At 46.8% G+C, this 27,128-nt stretch overlaps 1 protein-coding gene across 4 annotated transcripts in view; it reads left to right on the plus strand.

Moving 5' to 3' along the window:
- ALOX5 (arachidonate 5-lipoxygenase) overlaps positions 1–27,128 on the plus strand; it is a 44,142-nt gene that overhangs the window by 11,403 nt on the left and 5,611 nt on the right. For all 4 annotated transcript variants that reach the window (XM_059055119.2, XM_067027458.1, XM_067027460.1 and 1 more), the window contains exons 3-8: positions 523–604; positions 10,090–10,212; positions 18,565–18,671; positions 20,452–20,624; positions 22,374–22,520; positions 26,689–26,892. In XM_059055119.2, coding sequence (XP_058911102.1) covers positions 523–604; positions 10,090–10,212; positions 18,565–18,671; positions 20,452–20,624; positions 22,374–22,520; positions 26,689–26,892 — 836 coding nt within the window. The remainder of the gene's footprint in view (positions 1–522; positions 605–10,089; positions 10,213–18,564; positions 18,672–20,451; positions 20,625–22,373; positions 22,521–26,688; positions 26,893–27,128) is intronic.

Genomic DNA, 27,128 nt, shown 5'->3' on the forward strand with positions numbered 1-27,128 from the left:
GCTCTGCGCCATGGGCCCCACGATTCTTGGCAAAGGCAGTGTCGTGGGCGCCCCCAGGTGGAAATCCACAGGCAGGCCAGAGATGGGCACACTGTGCCTGCCAGAGAATCATTGGTCTGCCTTCCTGTAATTCACAATGAGAACCAAGCCTGGCTTATGTATCTGGATGTGATTCTCAGAACCCCCAGGTTCAGAGCCCCCAGGCTTGCTGAGTGAGCAGACAGGAGGAGGAGGAACTGGATTTGTCTTTTATAAAGAGAGTTAGCTAACAGCATGGGATTTGAGTCTTGTGTTGAAAATCCACTAATTAGGTTGTGAACTTGGGTAAAATTCAAGGGCAAATCTATTCAACCTCCCTACGCCCCCATTTCTTTGCTATAAAATGAGGGAGTGTTCTGAGGCTTAAATGAGACGATACACATAAAGCACTTGGCTCAGGAAGGGTGCCTGAGGGAAACCTGAATACTGGATGTTGTTAATGTGCTTCCCTAGGCTCTTCTTACACATGTGCTTTTCTCACAGCAAAGTTGGCCTGTGATGACCAGATTCATATTCTCAAGCAGCACAGACGTAAAGAACTGGAATCACGGCAAAAACAGTATCGGTGAGTTATGACATCAGACCAAATGGCTTGGGGCCATGGTGCCTTCTATCTCGGGGGCATAACCCTGCCTGCAGTTTATGGCCCATCATTGCTGGTACGCGGTGACCAAGGGACCATATCCCTTCAGTGCTCCTCGATACCCAAGCTCCACCTTACCACCACTCCAGGCAGAGATGGTGAAAGAGTTATGAAAAACTTGGGATCAGTCGTATTAGCATTTAGGAGGAATGGGACATTAAAGGCTTGAATTCACCTTGATGTTCTCCCACTCCCATTGTAGGAATTACCCTTCACTTTTTATGTCTTCTTATAATAATTCAGTTATAAATGTGATACATAATCTACAAGAAAATTGACAAATCTTTAGCTAACAGACTAAGAAAAAAGAGAAGACTCAATTTATTAAAATTAGAAATAAGAGAGGGGACATCAATACCAACCTCACAGAAATTAAAATGAATGAAAGGGAATAGTATGAACAATTGTATACCAACCAATTAAATAACTTAGATGAAAACGACAAATTCCTTAGACAGAAACTACCAAAGCTGACTCAAGAACAAATCAAATGAATAGACTGATCACAAGAAAAGAGAGTGAATACTAATTTTAAATTAATTTTAAAACTTCCTACTAAGTAGTTTTAAAATAATTTTAAAACTTCCTACAAAGAAAAGCCCACGCCCATATGGCTTTACTGGTGAATTATAGCAAACATTAAAAAAATTAATACCAACCCTGCATAAACTCTTCCAAAAAATAGAAAAGGAGAGAACTTGTCTCAACTCATTGTATGAGACCAGTATTATACCAAAACCAGATGTCATAAGAAAACTACACATCAATATCTTTTATGAATATAGATACAAATATTTTCAACAAAATACCAGCAAACAAAATCCAGCAACACATAAAAGACATTATACAATATAAAGAGGTGGAATTTATTCCAAGTATGCTAGGTTGGTTTAACATCCAAAAATCAATTAATGTAATACACCATATGAATAAAGAACAAAAAAAATACATGGTCCAAAAAAACCATGATCATCTTAATAGACACACACGAAAGCATTTGCAAAATTTTTTAAAAACACTCAAAAAATAGGAACTGAAGGGAACTTCCTCAACCTGATAAAGTGCATCTACAAAAAATTCACAGTTAACATCATATTTAAGGGGAAAAGACTGCATGCCTTCCTCCTAAGATCCAGGAACAAGATAAGTATGTCAGCTTTTGCCGCTTCTACTCAACATTGTACTGGAGGTTCTAGCCAGGGTAATTAGACAAGAAGGAAGAAAAAACATCTGTATTGGAGAACAATAAGTAAAACCATTGCTATTCACAGAGGACATGGCCTTGTATATAGAAAATCCTAAAGAAATCACCAAAAAATCATTGGAACTAAAAACAATATTGCAGCATACAAGACCACCCAGGGAAAGCCCCTACAGTGAACACTCCACGTGCTTCTGGCCTTGTGGAAGGAGGGAGTCCTAGGGTGTGGCGAGTTAAACAGCTTCCAGAGAATCAGGCTAGTTTGTGTCCTGTTAAGAGAGTGGACAGCAAATCTTATCAGTTCCACACTAATTCAGACTAAGATGTTAATGACTGATAAATCAGTCTTACAGGCATTTTGTCTTAACCCGGTATTTTCCAAAGTGTGCACTGGAGCAACTGGTCCCAAAACTTTTTTCCCAGAAGACGGTCTCATGGTAAAAAAAAGTTTGGGAAACTGTTTATCACATCCCCCTCCTAGAGGTTCACAATGCACATAAGCATTGAGGATTCTGAGAAGTTCTGGGGTAATGGACCCTGGTTAATTTTTTTTTAACCCAGTGTGTCCCAAGAGAATTTGACGTACGACTCTTAACATCGTGCAGAACGATTGCTCCATGCAGCACCCTTTGAGAAACAACCCTTCCCCAGGGAGAGGTGGATTCAATGGTGTGTTGGTTTTACAGAGATGGGGCTTTGGCAGGGTCTAGGGAATGGGGCAGAAGGTTTTCTGGTGAAATAGTCTGCCCCTTTCTTAGATCTAATCATCATTGTTTCTTCCTCCTTCTACTCATCTGTCCTTTTCAGACCTTCTCCTCTGCTTCCATTCAGGAAACACTGAACTTTGCACCGTCTGCATATTCTTACAGTTCCTCTTTCATATGAACTCACAGGCTTCCAGATTAGAGTTTGGAAGTAAAGTAACAACTAAGAATAATCTCCAGTATGTCAAAAGCTGGCAAGTCCAGCTGGCTCTCATCACTCAATCAGCCAGGCAGGGACATGGAGAATCCCACACAGGTCATAACCCAGCATCCATGTTCTCTCACTATGACTGCATATACCTGCATGGTACACACACACACACACACACACACACACACACACACACACACACACACACACACAGCAGAATGTGTTTTCATCTAATCTACATCATTTAATCTAATCATTCTGTGACTTGCTTTTTATCCAGTGGTCATTCTGTTTTAAAGAGCAGCCAGTTGACACAGATAAGTGTCGTCCATTCATTTTAGCTTCTGTGTAGTGCACCACCATGTAAGTAAACCACTGTGTTCACCCACTCCCCTGCTTGTGGACTTGTGGGTGGTCTTTAATTTCTGGCTGTTGCAAGCCACACCACAATAAGCTTCCACATATGTCTTATCTCCTGGTGCTCTCTTGAATGAGTTATTCTAGAGAACATCCCTAGGAATAGACACCAAAGTTTGCAGACCACGTGTTAAGTTTTCTAAATATTGCCAACTGTTTTCCAAAGAGATTCTGCCAATTTTCACCCTAAGAGCTGTTCCTGAGTTGCTGTTTCCCTACATCACTGACGCACTTTGCACTTTGAGACATTTTCATTCTTGTCAATCTAATGTGTGTGCAATAGTATCTCATTGTTTCCCTTGTCCTTAAGTTGCCACATATTTCTTGCTTTATGTGAAGGTACCATAACTTATTCAACCATTCCCCTATAGATGGACATTCAGCTTGTTTTCCATTTGTATATTGATTTGGTTTTGGTGCCTGATGAACATAGATGCAAAAATCCTCAACAAAATACTAACAAACAGAATCCAACAGCACATGAAAAGGATCACACACCATGATCAAGTGGGGTTTATCCCAGGAATGCAAGGATTCTTCAATATACGCAAATCAATCAATGTGATAAACCATATTAACAAACTGAAGGAGAAAAACCATATGATCATCTCAATAGATGGAGAAAAAGCTTTCAACAAAATTCAACACCCATTTAAGATAAAAATCCTTCAGAAAGTAGACATAGAAGGAACTTATCTCAACATAATAAAGGCCATATATGGCAAACCTGCAGCCAACATCATTCTCAATGGTGAAAAACTGAAACCATTTCCACTAAGATCAGGTACAAGACAAGGTTGCCCACTCTTACCACTATTATTCAACGTAGTTTTGGAAGTTTTAGCCACAGCAATCAGAGAAGAAAAAGAAATAAAAGGAATCCAAATAAGAAAAGAAGTAAAACTGTCACTTTTTGCAGATGACATGATACTATACATAGAGGATCCTAAAGATGCCACCAGAAAACTACAGGAGCTAATCAATGAATCTGGTAAAGTAGCAGGATACAAAATTAATGCACAGAAATCTCTTGCATTCCTATACACTAATGATGAAAAATCTGAAAGAGAAATTAAGGAAACACTCCCATTTACCACTGCAACAAAAAGAATAAAATACGTAGGAATAAACCTACCTATGGAGACAAAAGACCTGTATGCAGAAAACTATAAGATACTGATGAAAGAAATTAAAGATGTTACAAACAGATGGAGAGATATACCATGTTCTTGGATTGGAAGAATCAACATTGTGAAAATGCCTATACTACCCAAAGCAATCTACAGAGTCAGTGCAATCCCTATCAAACTACCAAAGGCATTTTTCACAGAACTAGAACAAAAAATTTCACAATTTGTATGGAAAAACAGAAGACACCAAATAGCTAAAGCAATCTTGAGAAAGAAAAACAGAGCTGGAGGAATCAGGCTCCCTGCCTTTAGACTATATTACAAAGCTACAATAATCAAGACAGTATGGTACTGGCACAAAAACAGAAAGATCAATGGAACAGGATAGAAAGCCCAGAGTTAAACCCACACATATGGTCACCTTATCTTTGATAAAGGAGACAAGAATATACAATTCTTCAGTTGTATACAATACAATTCAGCCTCTTCAATAAGTGGTGCTGGGAAAACTGGGCAGCTACATGTAAAAGAATGAAATTAGAACACTCCCTAACACTATACACAAAAATAAACTCAACATGGATTAAAGAACTAAATGTAAGGCCAGACACTATAAAACTTTTAGAGGAAAACATAGGCAGAACACTGTATGACATAAATCACAGAAAGATCCTTTTTGACCCACCTCCCAGAGAAATGGAAATAAAAACAAAAATAAACAAATGGGACCTATGAAACTTAAAAGCGTTTGCATAGCAAGGGAAACCATAAACAAGGCAAAAAGACAACCCTCAGAATGGGAGAAAATATTTGCAAACGAAGCAACTGACAAAGGATTAATCTGCAAAATATACAAGCAGCTCATGCAGCTCAATATCAAAAAAACAAACAACCCAATCCAAAAATGGGCAGAAGACCTAAATAGACACTTCTCCAAAGAAGATATACAGATTGCCAACAAACACATGAAAGAATGCTCAACATCACTAATCATTAGAGAAATGCAAATCAAAACTACAATGAGTTATAACCTCACACCAGTCAGAATGGCCATCATCAAAAAATCTACAAACAATAAATGCTGGAGAGGGTCTGGAGAAAAGGGAATCCTCTTGCACTCTTGGTGGGAATGTAAATTGATACAGCCACTATGGAGAACAGTATGGAGGTTCCTTAAAAAACTAAAAATAGAACTACAATATGACCCAGCAATCCACTACTGGGCATATACCCTGGGAAAACCATAATTCGAAAAGAGTCATGTACCACAATGTTCATTGCAGCTCTATTTACAATAGCCAGCACATGGAAGCAACCTAAGTGTCCATCTACAGATGAATGGATAAAGAAGATGTGGCACATATATACAATGGAATATTAGCCATAGAAAGAAATGAAATTGAGTTATCTGTAGTGAGGTGGATGGACCTAGAGACTGTCACACAGAGTGAAGTAAGTCAGAAAGAGAAAAACAAATACTGTATGCTAACACATATACATGGAATCTAAAGAAAATAAAAAATGGTTCTGAAGAACCTAGGGGCAGGACAGGAATAAAGATGCAGATGTAGAGAATGAACTTGAGGACATGGGGAGGGGGAAGGGTAAACTGGGACGAAGTGAGAGAGTGGCATGGACATATATACACTAGCAAATGTAAACTAGCTAGTGGGAAGCAGCTGCATAGCACAGGGAGGTCAGCTCGGTGCTTTGTGTCCACCTAGAGGGGTGGGATAGGGAGGGTGAGAGGGAGGGAGACGCAAGAGGGAAGAGATATGGGGATATATGTATATGTATAGCTGATTCACTTTGTTATAAAGCAGAAACTAACACACCATTGTAAAGCAATTATCCTCCAATAAAGATGTTAAAAAAAAAAGAATGACCAAATTCACTTCCCAAAATTTTACAGTAATTTCAATCCCACCAATAGTATGTAAAAATATACTACTACCCATACGTTCACTAATACCTGATAACATCAATCTTTAAAATTTTTAACAATCCAGGAATCCTTAAGTAAGAGCCGCTGCTGTCTTAATCTGCATACCCCTGACCACTGATCACTTTAGCCTCTGCATTACCTATTTATGTGCTTTATTTTTCTGTGGGTTTATTATTAATCTAAAGCAGCTCTTTATATATTGAGATTGTATCCCTTTGTTATATGTATAGTGTGTATCATTTGTCTTCAGTTGCTTTTGTCACAGGTTTTAGCTTTTTACTTTCTTAATATATATATTCTTTTTCTTTGTAACTTTTGGGTTTCCTGCTTTGCTTAAGAAGGCCCTCCCCACCCCAGCGTTACATAAATTCTCATATTTTTGTCTAATATTTTTATAATTTTATTTTTAACTTTAGGCTCATCGGCTATGTATTTTTATATGTGATGTGAAGTGAGGGTCAAATGTCCCTGGTATCATTTGTTACATAATGTTTCTTCCTGCTGCTTTGGGATGACACCCACAGTGCATGGAGCTGGTGTGGTGACCCCGTGCATGGGCTCTGCAGCCAGTGTTGGGCTCAGCTCCCACTTAACAGCCACACTCTGTCCTGTGAAAGTTGTGTAATCTCTGTGCCTCAATTCCCCCATCTGTAAAATGGGGGAAATAATAGTACCACTTCCTAGGGATTTTGGAAAGAATTAAATAGGTTACACCATGAAAACACATAGACTAGTATCTGACACATAAAAAGCACTGGATAAATATTAGCTAGTTTTGTATTATATTCACATATTTTCTTGGGTCTGTTTTTCTACTGTTTTTCTACTGCCTCCATAGCCCAGTGCCATCTTTTTGTTATCAGAACTTTCTAATAAATGTGAATAGGTGTTATGTTATCTTACTGTTCTTTTTAAAGGTTTTCATGATGAGAATCTCTTTGAATTACACGTGTGTCCTGTAGTGACATTTTAATAATGTTGCATCTTTCCACCCATTTAGATCTTGTGTGATGTCCTTCAATAGAATTTCTACTTTTTCTTCATGAAGTTCTTTCACATTTCTGGTCACTTTATACCAAGGGAAACTATAGCTTTTGCCATTCTAAGTAGGGTGTTTTTCCGTTTGCCAATGAATATTGCTGGGATAAAGATAATTACTCATTATTTAATATTTACTTTGTATTGACACCTTACTAAATTATTTTATTGTCTCTTTTTTAAAAAAATAAATTTGTTTATTTATTTGTGGCTGTGTTGGGTCTTGGTTGCTGTGCATGGGCTTTCTCTAGTTGTGGCGAGCAGGGGCTACTCCTCGTTGCGGTGCGGGGGCTTCTCATTGCGGGGGCTTCTCTGGTTGCGGAGCACGGGCTCTAGGCGCACAGGCTTCAGTAGTTGTGGCTCACGGGCTCAGTAGCTGCAACTTCTCTACTCAGCTCTTCAAATTAATTAGAGCCCTACTTCCCAGTGGCTAGGTAAAGATGGTTAGGAATATTTAAATTGATTTGACCAACAGTAATTAAGTAATCGACAGTTAATACCAGTGGAGCTACCAGATGACTGCCTCAATTTTACACATATATTGGAGATACCTTAAATCATTTTCTAAAACAAAGGGAAAAAAGTCAATAAATTAGTTGACGTTTGTGCATTCATCCACATTTTTCCCTGGTTAATGTTAATCCAGCATTGGTGTTAATACAGACAACAAAAATAGAAGGTTTTTTTAATACCTAGGAAAAGAGAACGTTGTTAGTAAACTAACAGCGAGAAATGTAGAAAATGCTTTTCAAAATGCATTTTGAGTGATCGTATGAGTGATCATATCCAGTTCCTGTTCACCTCTAATAATACTAATGAGAGGCTTACTGGGCCAACAGGATACCTCAAAAACATTGTGGAATTTTTGTGACGGTAAAAGTACAAGATGATATTAAAGGGCCTTAAGACTTTTAAAAAATAATTATTAGAGTATAGTTGATTTACAATGTTGTGTTAGTTTCAGGTATACAGCAAAGTGAATCAGTTATACATATACATATATCCACTCCTTTGTTTTTTAGATTCTTTTCCCAAATAGGTCAGTACAGAGTACTGAGCAGAGTTCCCTGTGCTATACAGCAGGTTCTTATTAGTTATATATTTTATATATAATAGTGTGTATATGTCGATCCCAATCTCCCAACTTATCCCTCCCCGCCATCCCCTGGTAACCATAAGTTTGTTTTCTACAAGTGTGACTCTACTTCTGTTCGTAAATAAGTTCATTTGTACCCTTTTTTTTTTTAGATTCCACATATAAGCGCTATCATATGATATTTGTCTTTCTGTGTCTGACTTATTTCACTCAGTATGACATTCTCTAGGTCCATCCATGTTGCTGCAAATGGCACTATTTTGTTTTTTTTATGGCTGAGTAATATTCCATTGTATGTATGGACCACATCTTCTTTATCCATTCCTCTGTTGTGGGACATTCAGGTTGCTTCCATGTCCTAAGACTTTTTAATGACCTAAACTCTCAGTGTTTTACTTCCCTCTTATAAGAGGATTAGATTAACAAGGAATACAAATGGAAAAGCTGAAATCCCAGAATGTAAATTTTGTTTTTTTAAACAAATGTAAGATCATTTAAATAAATAAAAGATCATTCTCCCCACTCTAAAAGAAACTAACAGATTTTTGGTTTGGTTTGGTTTTTTCAATAAGCAAAAAGAAAAGTAAAATTAAAAAAAACAAACTTAAATGCCCAATGCTACAGGATAAATTTTAAGGACACCAGGCTCTAAAAATTTTGGTGGGATAGAGTGCATGGCCTGTCTTTGAGGGGAGCTGTTTTTTTTGTTTTGCTTTGTTTTAATTTATCTATTTAATTTATTTATTTCTGGCTGCATTGGGTCTTCTTTGCTGTGTGCAGGCTTTTCTCTAGTTGCAGCAAGCAGGGGCTACTCTTCTTTGCGGTGCACGGGCTTCTCCATTGTGGTGGCTTCTCTTGTTGCAGAGCACAGACTCTAGGCACACGGGCTTCAGTAGTTGTGGCACGTGGGCTCAGTAGTTGTGTCTCGCAGACTCTAGAGCGCAGGCTCAGTAGTTGCGGTGCTCGGGCTTAGTTGCTCTGCTGCATGTGGGATCTTCCTGGACCAGGGCTCAAACCCGTGTCCCCTGCATTGGCAGGTGGATTCTTAACCACTGTGCCACCAGGGAAGTCCCGGGGAGCTGTTTTGATTATAACAATCTCTGAACCTGCCGTTGGCATCAGTCTGTGCCCTGAGGTCCTCACTCAACCTCCCTGCTGACTCATGCCCCCTTTGGGAAGGCATGACCACTGTCCCCTTTCCCTCGACCACCACACACAATACAGGGGTGATGATCAAGCTGGTAGGACGTTGGATGTCTAGGTCAAGTGTGATGGGGCAACCTTAACCACTTCCACCTCCAGTGACCAGCAAGGCAGCTCTGTGCTGGGGAGACATCGCCCTTGAATGTCACCTCAAATAAATGAGGTCTTCTGATGCTCTCTGTACACACTGGTATGCACCTACCATTCACCACCCCTCTGCTGTAAGCCCAGCTTCAGGTTTAGCGAACCTCAGGCTTCCCACTGTGAGACTCAGGGCACAGCAAGGTGGGGGGCCACCAGACCTTGGGAGGCATCCCAGTACCTCGCCAGGCACACGCTCAGCTAAAACATGGTGACCTTATGGGCACATCCTCAGACCACACAGGCAGCCTTCAGCCTGAGGGGCCAGCCCAAAAGCCAGACATTTAACCCAGTTTTCTTCTCCTTCCTTTTCACGCTCAGATGGATGGAGTGGAACCCTGGCTTCCCCTTGAGTATCGATGCCAAATGCTACAAGGATTTACCCCGAGATATCCAGTTCGATAGTGAGAAGGGAGTAGACTTTGTTCTGAACTACTGCAAAGCGTAAGTGTTCAAGAACTCGAGGATTCTGGGCAGCCCTCCAGCGGCTGGGGCCGGAGATGGAACCCTCACTCCTCCCCTTGTGGTGGCCTTGGGCTGGGGGAGCAGCTCAGCCGAGCAGCTCTTCCCAAATCATTTGATTGTATCTCGGCAATAGCATGGATCCTTAATGCACAATCAAATCACAGGAAAACCTGTATCTAAACAAATTTACAGACTGTAGGACTCCAGACACCAAACAGCTGTTTTCAGCCCAGAGTGGAGGTCTTTACTTGGAGTGCCCCATCCCCATCCACAGCTCATCTCCCCTTGGGCCAGTTCAAGGGTAGACAGTGTCCAGGCTGTCACCCAGCTGGCAGGGCATTGCAGTAATAACGGCCAACATGCCTGTGTTGATCACTTCCATGCATCCCCGTTCGTCTTTCACTGCAACCCCACGAGGCAGGCACAGATCTTATCCCCATTCTGCAGTTGAGGAATATGTGGAATAAGGAAGTACAAGACCTTGCCCAGTAGCCCCTACTAATAAACGGCAGAGATCCGAGTTCTGTGCCCCTTCTTGGCGGCTGAATTATTACACGGTTTTCAAAGACTCCCTGGGTGCTCATTACCAACATGGAGCCCCAGCCCTACCTCAGGGCTAGTGGAGGGGCATTTGAATCTGTACTCTGATACTTTAGGGAATTCTCACAATCATGCAAATTTGGAAAACCCTAAATCCGTGGTCATGCAACCTGACCAAGCCTTGGACAGGCCTGAGGAGGTTCAGCACCTCCCGGTGCCCAGCAAACCCTCCCACCAGGGTGACAGTCTCCCAGGGAGGCCACACCCTCAGGCCTTTCTCTTTGGGGCATTTGAGAAAAACCCTACACACACACACACACATACACACACACACACACACACACACAGCCTCACAATCAGACTCCGCAGGGAATCCCCTCACATCACAGAGACTTGGATGCATTTGTCTCCCTGAGGCTGCATCTCCATGGGAGGGAGGAAGTAATAAGGGCCTGACACTTAATAAGCCTCTACTAAGTGCCAGGCTGTAGGTGTGGGTGCTTTCTATATAGAATTGTCTGTGTTAACCTTCACAGCAACCCCGGGAAATAGGTACTGTTTTTAACCATCTCCAGGTAAGTAAACTGAGGCTCTGCCAGGTCCAGGTCAAGGAATTTGCCTAAGGTCATTTTGGCAGGAATTGGCAAAAGCAGGATTTGAATCCAGGTCTATTGGGGTTCAAAACTGGGGATTTTCTTCCCTGATACTATTGAGATCAAATGGAGAGCAAAATTAAAACCAAACCACTAGATTAGTAATGCAGCAGTACCCAACATCTGGCGGATAGTGGATGGTGGATGGAGGGGTGGTGGAGTGAAAGCCAGGCTGTGCCTTTCTTATGTCTGCTCAGTGTTCCTTAGGTCATTGTCTTCTTTTATCTCAGGATCCCAGCACAGCTGCTGCCACAGGATAGGTGCTCAGTAAACCCTGTCAAAATGAATTTAGTGTGGCCACCTCACAGGCCCTCACTTCACACACACACACACACACACACACACAGAGTCACACACACAAAATCACCCACTTAACCTTTTCTTTCTCATGTCTCCCCATCATGGCCAACAGCATCCTAGATCAATGGTTCTCAGTCCTGGCTGTGCATTTAATATTAAGACTCCATGCCACCTCACCACAGCCAGGCTGTTAAGCCAGCATTTGCAGCACAGGCATGAGTATATTTTAAAAGCTCCTTGGGGGATTCTAATGTGCAACCAGGATTGAAACCACTGGCCTTGATGCCTCCCTTGGCCGCATCCTCCATCCAAGTGAATGTGGGATCATGTCCATCCCCTGGGTCTCAGTGTGCATGTCCTCCTTTCCCAGCTCCGCCATGTCTCCCCGGAATGTTCAGGAACATTCTTCTACCTGCTTCCCCAGGCTCCATCCCACACAGAAATTGGAAGTTCATTCTCAAGTACATGTATAGTTTGTTGGAGGCTCCTTCTACAAAGCAAATATAATTCTTTGACTCCCCTACCTAAAATCCTTCAGTGATTACCCCAACTACAGGGGTCTCTGCCCAGCCTTCTCTCTTGCCCCCAGATGCACAGGACACCCCAGCCATGTGTGTCCAGAGCTGGGGGTCTTCGTGTCCCCTTGTCTTTGCCTCGCTGTTTTCTCAGCCTCAAATGCCCTTTTTCCCTTCTTTGCCTGGCCAGGTCCAACTCATCATTTTTTCAGGACTGGAGTAAGGTGCCCCTTCTCTCAGAGGCTCCTAGAAGCCCCAGGTCTGAGGGAGACTTCCTCCTCTGTGCTCCCCAGTACAGGCCACACAGGCAACCATCTCTCCAGCAATACCATAGCCCATCTTTCTCCACATCTTCCGTGTTACTTGGCCCCTTGAGCTGCAAACTATTTGGCAGGACCAGAGCAAAGAAATGCTGAGATGGGCCCTCAGCCCCACCTGGCCCAGCCCAGCTGGGGTGGTCAGCTGAGCACCAGCTCTGTTGGCACAGTGAACCAAGGACCATGAGGTCCTAAGAAGGAGAGAAGAGACACAGCCTCTGAATTACAGGAGGATGCAGCCTGAGTCAAGGGGACTGGGTCTCAGGGAAGCAGTTCAGAGGGACCCCACCCCGGGAGATGAGGGATCTCCCGTGTTCTGAAGTGTGGTCTGAAGGCAATAACTCTTCCCACCCCTGCTCCAGCCCCACAGACCAGTCACTCACTGCTTTGCGTGAGGTCAGACAAAATTACATGTATGGTAGCTCTTTGAAAGGAGCTGGTGGTATAGAGAAGGAAAGAGCAGGGCCCCAAGATGAAGAGCAGGAAGCTAGAGAGAAAAGATGGGCTTCCTTGCCCATGGTGAGGGCTGGGGTGAGGCCCTCTGAGGTTGGGTGAGAGCAAGAGAGGGAGAGATGATGGCCCAGGAGCAGGGAAGCTGAGGAGCTTGTTCTCTTGACTTTGGAAGCCAAAGCCAGGAGTTTTGCAGGACGAAGTCCCCACACCCTCCTACTGCCACCCCAGCTCAGAAACAAGTGGGCTCCACATCACCAAAGCACTCAGAAAATAGGATTTCCCCTTTAACTTCACGAATGCTACCCAAATCCTTGGATCTTCTTGGTAATTGTTAAAGTCATCTCCTCCTTGTTCTAACCGATCCCTGAATGTCTGTATATCAACCCTATTTACCTATACTGAATTCTGTTAGAGAATCAGAGATGCGTCCCATTGGGAAATAAATTTGTTGGGGAAAATGTAGGGGGAAAAAAATTCCCACCTAAAAGTTAGACAGACCTGGAAATTTTTACTTATATTTGCTAACGTAGCAGTTTTTTGTTAAAAATGGATCATAAAATAAAGGTATAAGTTAACACAAATCATAAAGTAATGTTTCCTTTAAAAAGAGTTTGTTTTATAGTTAAATTAATTTGGAAAACATTGCAACCTCTCCAGCAATGGTTCTCAAGTTATAGCTTGCATCAGAATCCCCTGGAGGGCCTTTTAAAGTCTGGACTTAAGAGACCCACCCCAAGAGTTTCTGATTAGTGAAGGCTGAGGTGGGGCCTGAGAATCTGCATTCCTAATGACGTCCTGGGGGTGCTGATTCTGCTGGCCCACCAACCACACTTGGGGTAGCAAGGTTATACTTTGCTTTCCTGGGGAAAAAAACCTATTAATCTATTCAGAGTATAACAACAAGTATCAACTCATCTCTAATTACCCTTTAAAAGCAAAAGGTCACCTTATTTAGAGCCTGGAGAGCAGCGATTGTTTCAGACTCTAGCGGCACCATCTTGAGAGAGTTATTTAAGTTTTTTGACCCGTTTCCTTCCTGTAAAATGAGGCTGGTGCTGCCTAACTGCTAGAATTGTTATGAGATTTAAACGAACTCATGTAGGCAGTGCCGCTGCGGTGAGGTCTAGCACACTGTAGACCTAGTATCTAGTATCTCCATTCTGGATGCTTGGGAGGACTTTGTCCTCATTCCTGAGCCCAAGGAAGGAGACTGGTCAGGGAGCTACCTTCTCAGGCTCTGTTACTGCCTGTTTGCTGGCTCTTCTGTGCTTCCTCCATCCCCGTGGGAGCTGGCCCAGGGGAGACTACCTGCTGCTTGTCCTTTGACATGCAAATTGAGCTCCTGGGGGTGGGGTCCTGAGATGAATCAAAAGTGGTCCCTTGGTCCCAGCTCCAAGAAGCTCACAGTTTAGTGGAGACCAAGCTATGGACAGCTCATCAAGACAGTATGTGGTAGATATTCCTTTGGAAAAGAGCACTGGGAAAACTTGAGGCAGGGAGGAAGCTCTGAGGAGGAAGCATCAGAAAAAAGCTTTCTAAGAGAGAAGCCCAACCTGGGTCTTGAAGGATGCATAGGAGTTCCCCACGCTGATTGGAGGAGTGGGGGGGGATGGCTTTCAGGGTGGTGAGAACTCCGTGATCCAGAAGGACCAGAGTGGGGGTCTGTGTAGGGAAGTGGGGCTGAGGCTGCCAATGCAGAGAGTTGGGCAAGGAACCCAGCCTTTACTGGGAGGGGGGTGCAGGACCATGGGGGTTTGAAGCAGGGGTGAAGTCCATGGGGGTCAGCATTTTCGTGTCAAGGAAAAAGGGGTTGGCTGTCAGATGCTTCAGCAAGATCAGGGGAGTTTAGAGCTGACTCTAGATACAGCCACTAGGATGTGACACACAGTGCCCTGGGTGAGAGCACTTAAGGAGGGCAGAGAGGAGAGGAAGTAAAGAGGAGTCAGATGCAAAGATTCTTAGGTGAACTGAGTGTGAAGGAAGAAAGGGATGAGTGAATTAAGCAGAAGGACCCCAGGAGGGAGAGGGCAAAGTTCTGTGCTGTAGCCTGGATTGTGAACTTGTCCACTGGTCCCTCCAGAACACCACGGTTTAAGGCTGCAGATGTTAATATTAACAGTAAGTGATAATCATGGTACTAGTCGCTAATATTTGTTGAACTCATTTTACAAATCAATGCTTTCTATATATCATGTCAGCCCTGTGAGGCAGGGGCAATTATTGTACCCATTTCATGGATGAGGAAACTGAGGCACAGAAGGTTAGGGATTTGCCCAAGGCCATATGGCTGGGAAGAGATGGAGCTGGGATCTTCAGCCAGGCCCTTAACACTGTGCTGACCTGCATCCATCTCAGCTGCCCCCTCTGGCCTTGCATATGGACTCCCAGCCCCACCCAGGATTCTTGTGTCCAGATCCCAGCACAGGAGCTGGTGGCTCCTAGACCCCCCTGGTCCGGCCCCCTAGTGGTCTGACAGGGAAACAGCACCCACCCTGTGCGTGGTGGCCCTTCTGCACTGAAGGTCCCTGATCCAACCCAGACCCAGGCCAGCATTTACTGTGGAAAACTGAAACTCAGAGATGAGATCATCAGAGACCTTCCCCCTGGAACCTCCACCTTAGGACAGTTCCGTTTCCGCACCACTTCTGGGTAACCGGCGAGTTTCCTCCAAGTCACCTGCTCCACCTGGAACAACGCGGGCACTCCCTCAGTAAGCTTTGCCTCCCACCCCAAAGAGCAAAACCATGAACTGGGAAATGGAGAAGCTGTTAGAAGAAGGAAAGGGGCAGGGGAAGCGGAGGAAACAGGAGCTCCCGCCTCTGCCAGTACAGGGCCAACAGCGGGTGCCCAGCCCAGGCCAGCAAGCGGCTCAGTATGCACTCCCATCTGGCTGTGTCTTTACCCGGTTCTGTTGTTACCTGGCTGTGCCATTACCTGACCATGTTGTTACCTGGCTGTGTGACCTCAAATGAGCTAGGTGCCCTTGCTGGCCACAGGTTCCTTTGTGTGATAACAGATTTTCAAAGTCCCTAATATCCAGTTGTCTATAAGTATGTAGCAATATTTTGCCTCTAGGTGACTTTCACATATTTTCCTCTTAACTCCACTTCTTCCTGGATCTGTGGCTTACTCTGAGTACTGCCACACCCCACCCTGTGTTCGGTGCCAACCTTCTGTTTTGAGGTCAAAGAGACCCAGCCGGGGAGACCATGACCCACATGGGACTGACTCACTCCCAGTTCCCCACAAGATGCCCTGGGGTCCAGGACCTCTTTCCCGGGCACCGTCTGGTGCTGGGCCATCCTCAGGGCTGTGACGATTGTACAGGCCTGGGAAGGCCCCTCTTCTCCCAGAAATAAGTCCTTTTCCACACTCAGACATCAGAGATCATTAGAGGTTTGGTCCTCCACCTTAGCAAGGATTTCTGTCCCAGGACACTCAGCTAACAGGGGAGGTGGAGGAGGAGGGCTGGGGTGCTGGGTGAGGAAAGAGGTAGCATGGCTGGTAGAAGCTTAGCTGGAGCACTCCCGGAGGCCAGCCTAATAGTGATGAGGCCGCAACAAGCATATGTGTAAAACAAGTGTGTGTGTAAAAGCTCCTCCTTCCCCATGAGGGGCTGGGATAAAAGTAATGATGACACCAGACAGGATGATGCCAGCGTTCTTCTCCAGCTCTGAGGCGCTGAACACCTACTGTGTGCAGCCACCACGGCCCAGGCTGTGCTGCAGCACCTTCCAGGCCTCACAGCATCTCAATAACCCGCAAGCAGCTGGTTCCTTCAACTCACAGAGGGCATTCGCCTCCTGGACCCTCTCTTGAGCAGTGTGGGCTACCAGGTCCCCAGGCAGCCAGTACCAAGGAGAGAAGCATTTGCTAAATTGAGGCAGGGGAGTCTTCAGGCAGGTATGTCATTTTCTGCATCAGGTGCCTTTCCCATGCCTGGCAGGGCCAGGAGGAGCCCCAGCATCTCCTGCTTGTCTGCTGAGTCCCCGTCTTTGGTCACTAGGACTTGCCCTCATGCGTGCTCACAAGTGGCTCCCCTGCGATGCTGTACAGAGCCCTCTGTCCCCATCAGCCAGGTTGACTCCGGACAAAACACCCAAACCACAGTCCTTTGATTCTGCTGAGACAGTGAAGACGTGAGGAGGCTTCGGGATTCCCAAACCTTCCTGTGACACGCTTAGCCCCCAGCCAGCCCACTGCCCCAGGAGTAAATGCAAGGAGGGTGCTGGGCCCTCACCATTAGTGCTGCTTCCTTGGGGAGGCACCCTTGGGTGGGGGGAGGTGTGCAGCCCACTGGAGGAGCACCGGCAAGGTCCCCCGCCCCAAGCCCCTGACTACCCCTCTCAGTCAATGACAAGGTTGCCTGAGCCCTCCAGTACCTGGAGCCTGGGCCTCACGGAGCAATGCAGACCCGCCCTTGCCCTCCTGGTGCTTAGGCAGCAGGCAGGTTTTCACATAAGTGGGTTTGTACGTAATCTGCTATCAGCGCTGCGGAGGTAACATCACAAGGCCCAGCCTGGTGTGGGGAAGGGGTGGCTTCGTGAGATTAAAGGAGTAGTGGGGTTCACTAGACAAACCCTCCAGATACACTCATCCCATATGCTCAGGAGGAGAAGAAAGAGGGGCACAGAGCATTCCAGAGGGAGGGAACCATGCATGCCAAGGCTTCCAAGTCAGGACATAAAAAAGACGGAGCCAGTGGGGAGGCCTGAACACTGGAGGACTGGGCAGTGGGCACTGATGGTGGGGAGGAAACAGGGTGACTGCTCATCACTCTCAGCTCTGTGTGAGCCAGAGAGGGAAACTGAGGCAGCTGACAGCAGAGGCTGTCACGATGAGCACTGGCCAGAATACCCACACCTCCATCCTGTGCCTTGCTTGGGTTATGTAGGAAAGCCTGGGAAGCCTCTTCCCTCCTTTTCCACCTTTTCCAGACCCATCCCACACACACCTCCTCCAGGAAGTCCCCGGGGTTGCTCAGGCCACTCAGATCTCTCCTTATTACCTGTAGCCTGCATTTTGAATTTAGCAAGTTGCTGTCCTGGGTTACTTTGCTTCCCTGTGTAATGAATATTTGGAAACTATGTCCTCCTCAGCACCAGGCAAAGAGCCAAGGTTAGGCAGAAAGTAAATGAGGGTTAAATTCCACTACACTGCTTATCCCCCCAAATCCAGGAGACTCGGGAGAGCAGCTACATAGGAGATAACGGCGCTCTGTCCCTGGAAGCTTGCATCAATTTGAGGCAGCAAAAAGTTTGATGAATGAATGAATGAAGGCACAGACCAGAGCCCGTGTGAATGGGAAGGGAGCACTGTAGACTGTTGTCGAGGGCAGGCGACTGGTCTCTTTCTTAGGGGAAATGCAGAAGGAAGAGCATGGGCATGGGTGCCAGTTTCTGTCCTGGTTTCCACAAGGCCAATCAGCTGCCCCCTTGGAGCTGCCCTGGGCTCAAGTCCCCTAGAGGCCCCATGAGACCAGGGTGCAAAGGGGCTTGTCAGGGGGCAGATGAGGCCAGAGCATGCAGGGTGCCTCCGTGTCTCGGTCTGCAGGATGGAGAACCTGTTCATCAACCGCTTCATGCACATGTTCCAGTCTTCCTGGAGCGACTTCGCTGACTTTGAGAAAATCTTCTGCAGGATCAGCAACACTATTTCTGGTGAGTGTGCTTTTGGGGGCTCTCATGGTGCTGGGGAGGCTTGCCTGAGCGTGGGAAAGGGCTGCTCCACCCACTCCAGCACGAGGCCTCCCTGTCCGCCAGGCCAGCACTGCCTGCACCCACACAGTACACTCCACTGGGGATCACCCTCATGGCCAGAGGTTTCTCCTCCTTGGATGTCCAGTGTTGAGCACCCTCAACCTCATTTCACCATCGAAAGTCTCATAAATATCAACACTTTTTCTTTAAATAAATTAATCATTTATGATGCTTCTGAACAGAGAAGAGGCAGGAGTTAGCTTGTTTTTTAAGCATTTACATGAAAGCAACAGTGGGTTCCTTTGGACTAGGATGTGTTTGGTAGAGTAGTAGCATCATAACTGCCAGGGATGGCACAGGAAGGACCACACAGCAACAGAAAGATTAGGGGACATTAAGGAAACAAGCAAGGGAGAAAACTGCCTTCACAAACTCCTTCCCAGGATGCCCCCTGCTCCGCTTCTTCTCCCTCACCCTAGGGCCCCTGCTTCCTGGGCACAAGGACCTGGGTTCTTTTTTTTTTTTTTTCTTTTTCTGTAGGTACAGTGTTGTAGAGCAGACCTCTAGAACGTACTCATCTTGCTTACCTGAAACTTCACGCCATGGATTAGTAACTCCCCACAACCCCTCCCTAGCAACCACCACGCTGCGCTGCTCTTTGATTCTATTGAGCATGACTAATTCAGATGCTTCATATAAGTGGAACCATGCAGTACTTCTCCTGTGACTGGCTTATTTCACTTAGCATCATGTCCTCCAGGTTCATCCATGCTGTCACCTATTGTGAATGTCCGTCTTTTTTAAGGCTGCATGGTTTTCCATTGTATGTATGTATACACCACATTTTCTGTACTCATCCCTCTGTAGATGAGCATTTAGGTGGTTTCCACATCTTGGCTGTTATGAATTGTGCTGCAAGGGACATGGGGATGCAGATATCTTTTCAAGATCCTGATTTCAATTCTTTGGGATAAATACCCAGAAGTGGGATTGCTGGATCATGTGGCAGTTCAATTTTTTTCTATTTTTAACTTTTTGAGGAAACTCCACACTGTTTTCCATAGCAGCTCTGCATCCTGAATTCCCACCAACTGTGCACAAGGGCTCCAACTTCTTCATGGCCTCACCAACACTTGTCTTTTTTTTTTTTTTTTTTTAATAATAGAATCCTGACAGGTGTGAGGTGCTATCTCACTGTGGTTTTGATTTGCATTTCACTGGTGACTAGTGACGCTGGGCATTCTTTCCTATACCTGCTGGCCATCTGCATGTCTTCTGCAGAGAAATGTCTGTTCAAATCCTTTGTCCATTTTTTAATCGGGTTATTGGTGTTTTTGCTATTGAGTTGTAGGAGTTCCTTATATATTTTGAAGATTAAGCTTTTATCAGATAAATGGTTTGCACATATTTTCTCCTATTCTGTAGGTTGTCTTTTCACTCTGTTGATTGTTTCCTTTGCTTTGCAGAACGCTTTTTAGTTTGATGCAATCCCATTTGTCTATTTTTGTTTTCGTGCTTGAGAAAGGGGTTCCCCAGGAACCTTCTGAGCCACTAAAGGCCAGCTCAGGGAGGATGGGGTGGTGCCATGGCCTGACCTAGTGGTCAAGCAGTTGGGCATGGTGGGCTGTCTACTGAGTGCCTGGGAGAGGGGACCCGACAAGGACTCTGGCCCTCCGCTAGCATCAGGAAGACCTCAGCCCGGCTCAGAACTCAGGCTGAGCTGCAATTCTCTCCTCCATAGAACAGGTTATGAACCACTGGCAAGAAGACGTAATGTTTGGCTACCAGTTCCTGAACGGCTGCAACCCTGTGTTGATCCAACGCTGCACGAAGCTGCCAGAGAATCTCCCGGTTACCACAGAGATGGTGGAGTGCAGCCTGGAGCGGCAGCTCACCTTGGAGCAGGAGGTTGAGGTAGAACCTGGTTGGCTGGAGACGGTGGCCCAGGCCAGAGGCTCAGCTCAGATGGCCAGGTCATACTCTGTTGGGCAGAAACCACTTCTTTCTGGCCATTGCTCGCTGGCCCCCAGGCTGCTACCTCCAGGCTCATCTGTCTGGCTGGTGGCAAGATCGGCTGCCCTCAGTGAAGTGACCTCTTCCTTTTCCTGAGCATTTATGAAAACTGTCTTGTCCAGCATAGGTGGAAGAATTGAGAGTGATAGTTCTCTGTGATGCTCAGGTCTTAGAGCATAATATCAATATTTTCAATATCAATATCATAATTAAAAGAGCTCCCTCTAAGGGCCTGTTGTGGGCCAAGCATTGTGAGAGATGCTTTACGCACAGGACCATCAATTGTTACCCACCTTGCAAAGGTGAAGAAACTGGAGGAAAAAAAGCAAGCCTTGCATAAAAAAAAAAAAACTGACGGAACTTTTGACTTCCTAATTAGAAGTGTTGGTCTTCTGCTTCTGTCCTCACCCTCTCCCCAGCCCTTCTCCTGGCCCTCATCTGCAGGGTCAGCCCTCTCCAGTTCCAAGACTATTGTAGTCTTGAGACAGAAAGGGGTTCAGACCTCCTCCTCTGATGGGACTCAGTGTTAACCGCCTTCCATGCCAGGAGCTTGAGGCTCTGGGAACTGGCCTTAGTCTCCCATCAGTTGGCCCATTCCCACTAGAGCCAGGATGACCAGGCCTCCTGCCACCTGCCCCAGGTTTCTAGGCGGCCTTCTGCTGTTTCCAGTCACCCTGTCTTGCTTGCTCAGCTCACTATGGGGCCCCAGAAAGAAAGCGATGGTCAGTGCCGTCTGTGGAGGTCTGTGGAGGTCTCTCCCAGCCCTCACACCCTGCCCACCTGACTCTGGAGGGCCACCTGCCCAGCTGAAGTCCCCAGGCAGGGCTCCTGCCCCACCTGGTCACGTGGACAGGTGACAACCTGTCCCCACGCAGACAGGCACACACAGCAGTGCTCCCCTGTAGATTTAATTGCTAGACGTAGTAACATTGATTCAGTGCTGTTGGTTTCAAACTTCAAATCAGAGAATCACTGAACCTTAAAAGCCAGAGAATCCTAGAACTGGAAGGGACTGAGCAACCATCTGTGCATCCAGCCACCCTGGCAGGGGGACAGCCTCCACTCAGGAGTCCTTGCCACCACAATGGTCGTCTTTCCTTTGAGTTATGGTCTTGATGCTCAGCGGTGGTTTTGGTGGTGAAGCAATAATCCCATAGCCACCATTGACTGGAGTCTTACACACACACCACCCATCTCTTACACATACCTCGCTCCATCCCCTACAATATGGTTCTTAATTCCCACAGTCATTTCTGCTACTTCTCTTTGGCAGCATCTTATGATCTACATTAAGTTTGTGGCCTACTAAAACTCCTAAGTTTTTTTTTGTGTGTGTGGTACGCGGGCCTCTCTCTGCTGTGGCCTCTCCCGTTGCGGAGCACAGGCTCCGGACGCGCAGGCTCAGCGGCCATGGCTCACGGGCCCAGCCGCTCCGCGGCATGTGGGATCTTCCCAGACCAGGGCACGAACCCGTGTCCCCTGCATCGGCAGGCGGATTCTCAACCACTGCGCCACCAGGGAAGCCCCTAAGTTTTTATTTTTAATATTTACCTATGCAGTTATTTTTTTGCAACATGAATAGAGAAATTCTACCCCTGTTGTTTTTGAGTCATCCACTGATGTGGATGTATTTCCTCTTGCCTCCTGCAGCTAGGGAACATCTTCATCGTGGACTTTAAGCTGTTGGATGGCATCGATGTCAACAAAACAGACCCCTGCACTCTGCAGTTTCTGGCTGCGCCCATCTGCTTGCTGTACAAGAATCTGGCCAACAAGATTGTCCCCATTGCCATCCAGGTAGGCTGAGGGGACCTGTTCTCTTCCCGGGCGGCTCTACCCTCAGCAGTCAGGGCTCAGGGAGGATTTCCTGGGTGGCACCACCAAAGGTCTAGGAGGAGAAGGCTGCTCTGCCTTGAGTCTCCTGCTGAAGGCTTTGCCAGGTAGACAGGAAAAACAGGAACTCAGGGCTTCCTGCCAGTCCTGGAGAGGGCTGGCCACAATGGGCAGAAAGGGCTCCACTCCCCAGGATATCCTTGAGAACTTCCTGGCTCTGAGGAGGACCTGCCTTGGGATAGCATACTGGGCTCCCCACCCCAGCATCCTGAGCAGCCCCAAATCAAAACACCAGCAGGGGCTTCCCTGGTGGCGCAGTGGTTGAGAGTCCGCCTGCCGATGCAGGGGACGCGGGTTCGTGCCCCGGTCCGGGAAGATCCCACATGCCGCGGAGCGGCTGGGCCCGTGAGCCGTGGCCGCTGAGCCTGCGCGTCCGGAGCCTGTGCTCCGCAGCGGGAGAGGCCCGCGTACCGCAAAAAACAAAACAAAACAAAACAAAACAAAAACACCAGCAGAGCCCAGGCGAGTGAAGCTGTGAGATGAGCTGGAAGCTGAGGCTGCCAAGGGGGGACCCTGGGGTTCAGGAACTGTGCCAGTCCTGAGATGCTCCCTTCGTGTGCCCCGGGGTTCTTGTCTCCACCAAAGACGATGGAGAAGGAGAGGGGAGCAGTTTGGGGGAGAGGCAGGCAGGGACAGAGCTTCATCTCTCCCCATTCCTGGCTGCATCTGCTTTCTCAAGGCACCAGGCCACTGCAACACTGTGGGAGATGGTATGCGGACAGCAGGAAACCACACCCAGGCCAGGATGAGGTGTGGGTCCATGAATGGGGGAGGCTGCACAGGGGCCCCCAAGGGGAAGGCAGACAAGCACTCAGCAAACAGTACTTGGAGTCAGCCGTGAACCGGGCATTGGGTGCCGTGGGCATAATAGCAGCTAGTTTTGCCAGATGTGAACCGCCAAGGCTATCGCAAGGGTTTGCCTACACAGTCCACAATCCCTTACCTTGGATTCTGAAATCTAAAAAATTCTAAAGCTCTTAGATTTATCAAAAATTTGTAGCAAATTCATTGGCAGCAGAGCTTGCTCTGAACCAATAGGAGAGGCTATTTAAGAGGCTTTCTCTCACTTAGTATGAAATGCATATGTTTCACTGCAGAAATACTAACGTATTTGAGTGTAAAATATTGTGTTGCCCCAGACCCAGGGAGGGGGAGAGAAGTGTCACCTAATGAAATGTACACACTGCTAAAATCCTAAAAATTCCGAATTCTGAAACATTTGGCCATCAGGGTTTCAGACCAGGACCTACCTTTATTTATGTAATTGTCACTACAACCCTCTGAGTAGGCAGGCACTAGTGCTACCGATCATTTTAAGCAGATAAGGAAACCAAGGCACAGGGGTAGTCAGCGGCAGAGCTGAGGCTCGAACCAGGCCGTCTGGCTCCAAAGTTCATGCCTCACCAGTCTCCCAGTCTCTGGGGCACCTCTCCTCCAAAGGAGTTCCCAGCCTGTTATCAGAGAGAAGCCCTATTCTTCAGAAACTGATGCAAAAGGTAAAGGGACAAGTGATGGAGAAGTAAGCAGAGCTAGGAGCCCTGTTCATCACTGGCAGGCACCTCTGAAGCAGCCTGTCCTCCAGAGACCTTTTATGTCCAGACCATGGACTATTATGCCACCTTTACAGCCAATAAATTAGATCTATCCCAGCTGACCTGGAGGGGGTTCCACAATGAGTTAACAGCAGAAAGCAAGATACAGGGTAGAGATTATACGATCTCATCGATGTCAACTGAATGCAAGGAAAGGGCCCACCATAGATGTGACCAGATACTCTGTGGGCGTGGGGAGTCGCAGAAGGACACAGGTCACCAGGCTGGGAACACTGGGATGTGGAACTGGCTGGGGCACAGGTGAGCAAAAGAAAGAAGCAACAGACTTGATTATAATGCTAATCAATGTATGGAAAATTGCACAAATATGCATATATGCAAAGAGGCTGGATTATGAAGTGTTTTCTCTTGCTCGGTTTTTGTCAAGGACATATACAAGTACCTTAGCACCATTTTCATCCGCGTCTACTTCCATCCAGGCCTCAGAAGAGTAGCCCTCCACCAGCAGGGATGTTCTGCTCATCTATCAGTGTGGCCTTGGTCCTCATCTGACTGCCTCTGCTCCTCTCTCCCAACACAAGTTCCCACCGCTGGTGGTGGGAACAAGGTTCCCATTCAGGTTAAGGTCTGTGGCTGGTGCAGCTGCGCAGCTGGCTCCATTCCAGAGATTGTGGTGAAGGAAAGTGCAGCATTTATCGCAGGGCCCCAAGCAAGGAGTCCAGGCAGCTAGTGGTCAAAAGGCCCCAAACTCCCCAGTGGCTTTCAGGGAAAGGCTTTTAAAGACACGGTGAGGGCGGGTGGGGGGGGGGGGTTGTGGGATGTGTGATCAGCTTGTGGACATTCTTCTGATTGGTTGGTGGTGAGGTAATCGGGAGTCAGCATCAGCCTTCTGGTTCCAACTGGTTTGGGGTCTGTGTGCTTGTGGGCAGCATACAGTTAATTTCTTCCACCTGCTGGGGATTTCAGTATTTGCAAAACAGCTCAAAGTATATGGCTCAGAATATTATCTGTAGCCCTTGAGGAGGAACTAAAGGTCCTTCACTTTGTTTTAATGGCTAAAGTATATTATTCCATCTTGCTTGACTGTTTTCCTTTATTTCTGCATTTTCTCACTTCTCTGATTAAATTTATTCTTTGGAACTCAGGGAAGGCCTAGGATGCTAAAGTTTTTCTATAGACAAGAGACAGGCGGAGGACATGGAGGGGATCTGTCCTGGAAAGACCCCCATAGGCTCCTGCTTGGTTACAGGGCTACCTGAAAATTTTAAATTCCACATGTGGCTTGCATTATATTTCTATTGGACCTCATCTCTGGTTTTGAGGGAGAGACAAGGAAATTACCTTCCAAAATATTTAGCATGACCTTGAGGACCCAAATTGGTATGGCTCCTCCACATCTCAGACAGCTCTCCTCCTGGGTCACCCTGTTCGCGCCACACTGCTCCCAGCAAGAGTCTAACACCCGGCCCAGCCCCCAGTTCTTATGTCGGCTCCTCCACTCTCCTCCTCTGTTCTGGATAATTCATTTTCATCCCATGTGTCCACCCCTCCCAGGCTCTGTGTCCTCCTCAGAAAGACGGGTCATGGCAGCAACTACCTTGCAGGCTCACATGACATCGGGCTGTCAGGTCCCGAGGCTGCACGGGGCGCTAGGGGAGAGCCCCAGGAATGCCAAGGGCTGTTGTCATGGACAAAGCTAGGGACCAGGGGCTTGGGCAGGAAGGGCTGGATAATGCAGATATGTCAGGGCCAGATCACGGAGTTTGGCAACCTTATTTTCTGGCACGAAGAGGTGACTGGATGTTTTTAAGGACAGGATTGACCTGACGTGATTTATATTTTAGAAAAAAAAAAAAATCACCCCTGCCCCAGTGTGGAGTTGAAACAGGGAATGGAAAGACAAGCCAGCCTCTACTACGGAGGCACCTGGCCACAGGGCTGGGCTCAAGGGACAGTGACTTGGGACACTGCATCATGCAGGCCCTAGAGCCCCAGGAACTGGAGTTGCTAATCTAGGGCAAGACGGGAATTCAGGAGCACCAAGACATTGCCTAGGGAACAGCAGCATTTAAGGGGAGAGCAGAGGAAAGGAAAGTTGGGAGACCAAAAAGCAGCAGCAGAGAAGCAGGTGGAACCAGGAGGGAGGAGCGGAGATGGGGAACGGGTTTAAGACCACAGCCTTCACACATGACGCTGCTCGCTCCTTGCTGATGCCTTCATGCTCTTTCATTCACTTGTCCTAATAACTGTGAGGTGAGTAAACACTGCCCTTGTTACAGATGGTGAAGCCAGAGCTCAGAAAGGCTACATTGCCCATGGTCCCACAGGTAGTAAGTGATGCAGCTGGGATAGGAAATACGATCTCTAGGCCTCTGCCCTCCTCCACAATCCTCTCATGATTCAAAAGTCACTGTTTAAGAAATTTGGATTCTCCTGGAATTTCCTGAGAGGCCAGGCTCTTCTGCAGCTACAGTCTGGAGCGAAATACTGCAGTGCGTTCTCTTTCTCCAATGTATCAGCTCAACCAGGTCCCAGGAGATGAGAACCCCATTTTTCTCCCTTCGGATGCAAAGTGTGACTGGCTTCTGGCCAAAATCTGGGTGCGTTCCAGTGACTTCCACATCCACCAGACCATCACCCACCTTCTGCGCACACATCTAGTGTCTGAGGTTTTTGGCATCGCCTTGTACCGCCAGCTGCCTGCTGTGCACCCCATTTTTAAGGTATAGCAAGCTGCTGCCTTACCTGGTGGGAGAGGGTATCCAGATATGGGGTTGGGGGACAGAAGGGAAGGAGGAGGGGTACTGACCTCTCCACAGGACTGGCTGGGAGAGACCCCTGGAGAGATGCTGGGGAGGTGGGTGAGTACCCCCAAGGAAGGAAGCAGCTCTGAGCCTGCTGGTTCCTGAGGACACAGGTTTGGGGCCTGACTCCAGCTTGGGCTCACCTTGGGTGGGCC

Source organism: Kogia breviceps, chromosome 2, assembly GCF_026419965.1.
Source record: "Kogia breviceps isolate mKogBre1 chromosome 2, mKogBre1 haplotype 1, whole genome shotgun sequence".
Taxonomy (NCBI): Eukaryota; Metazoa; Chordata; class Mammalia; order Artiodactyla; family Physeteridae; genus Kogia; species Kogia breviceps.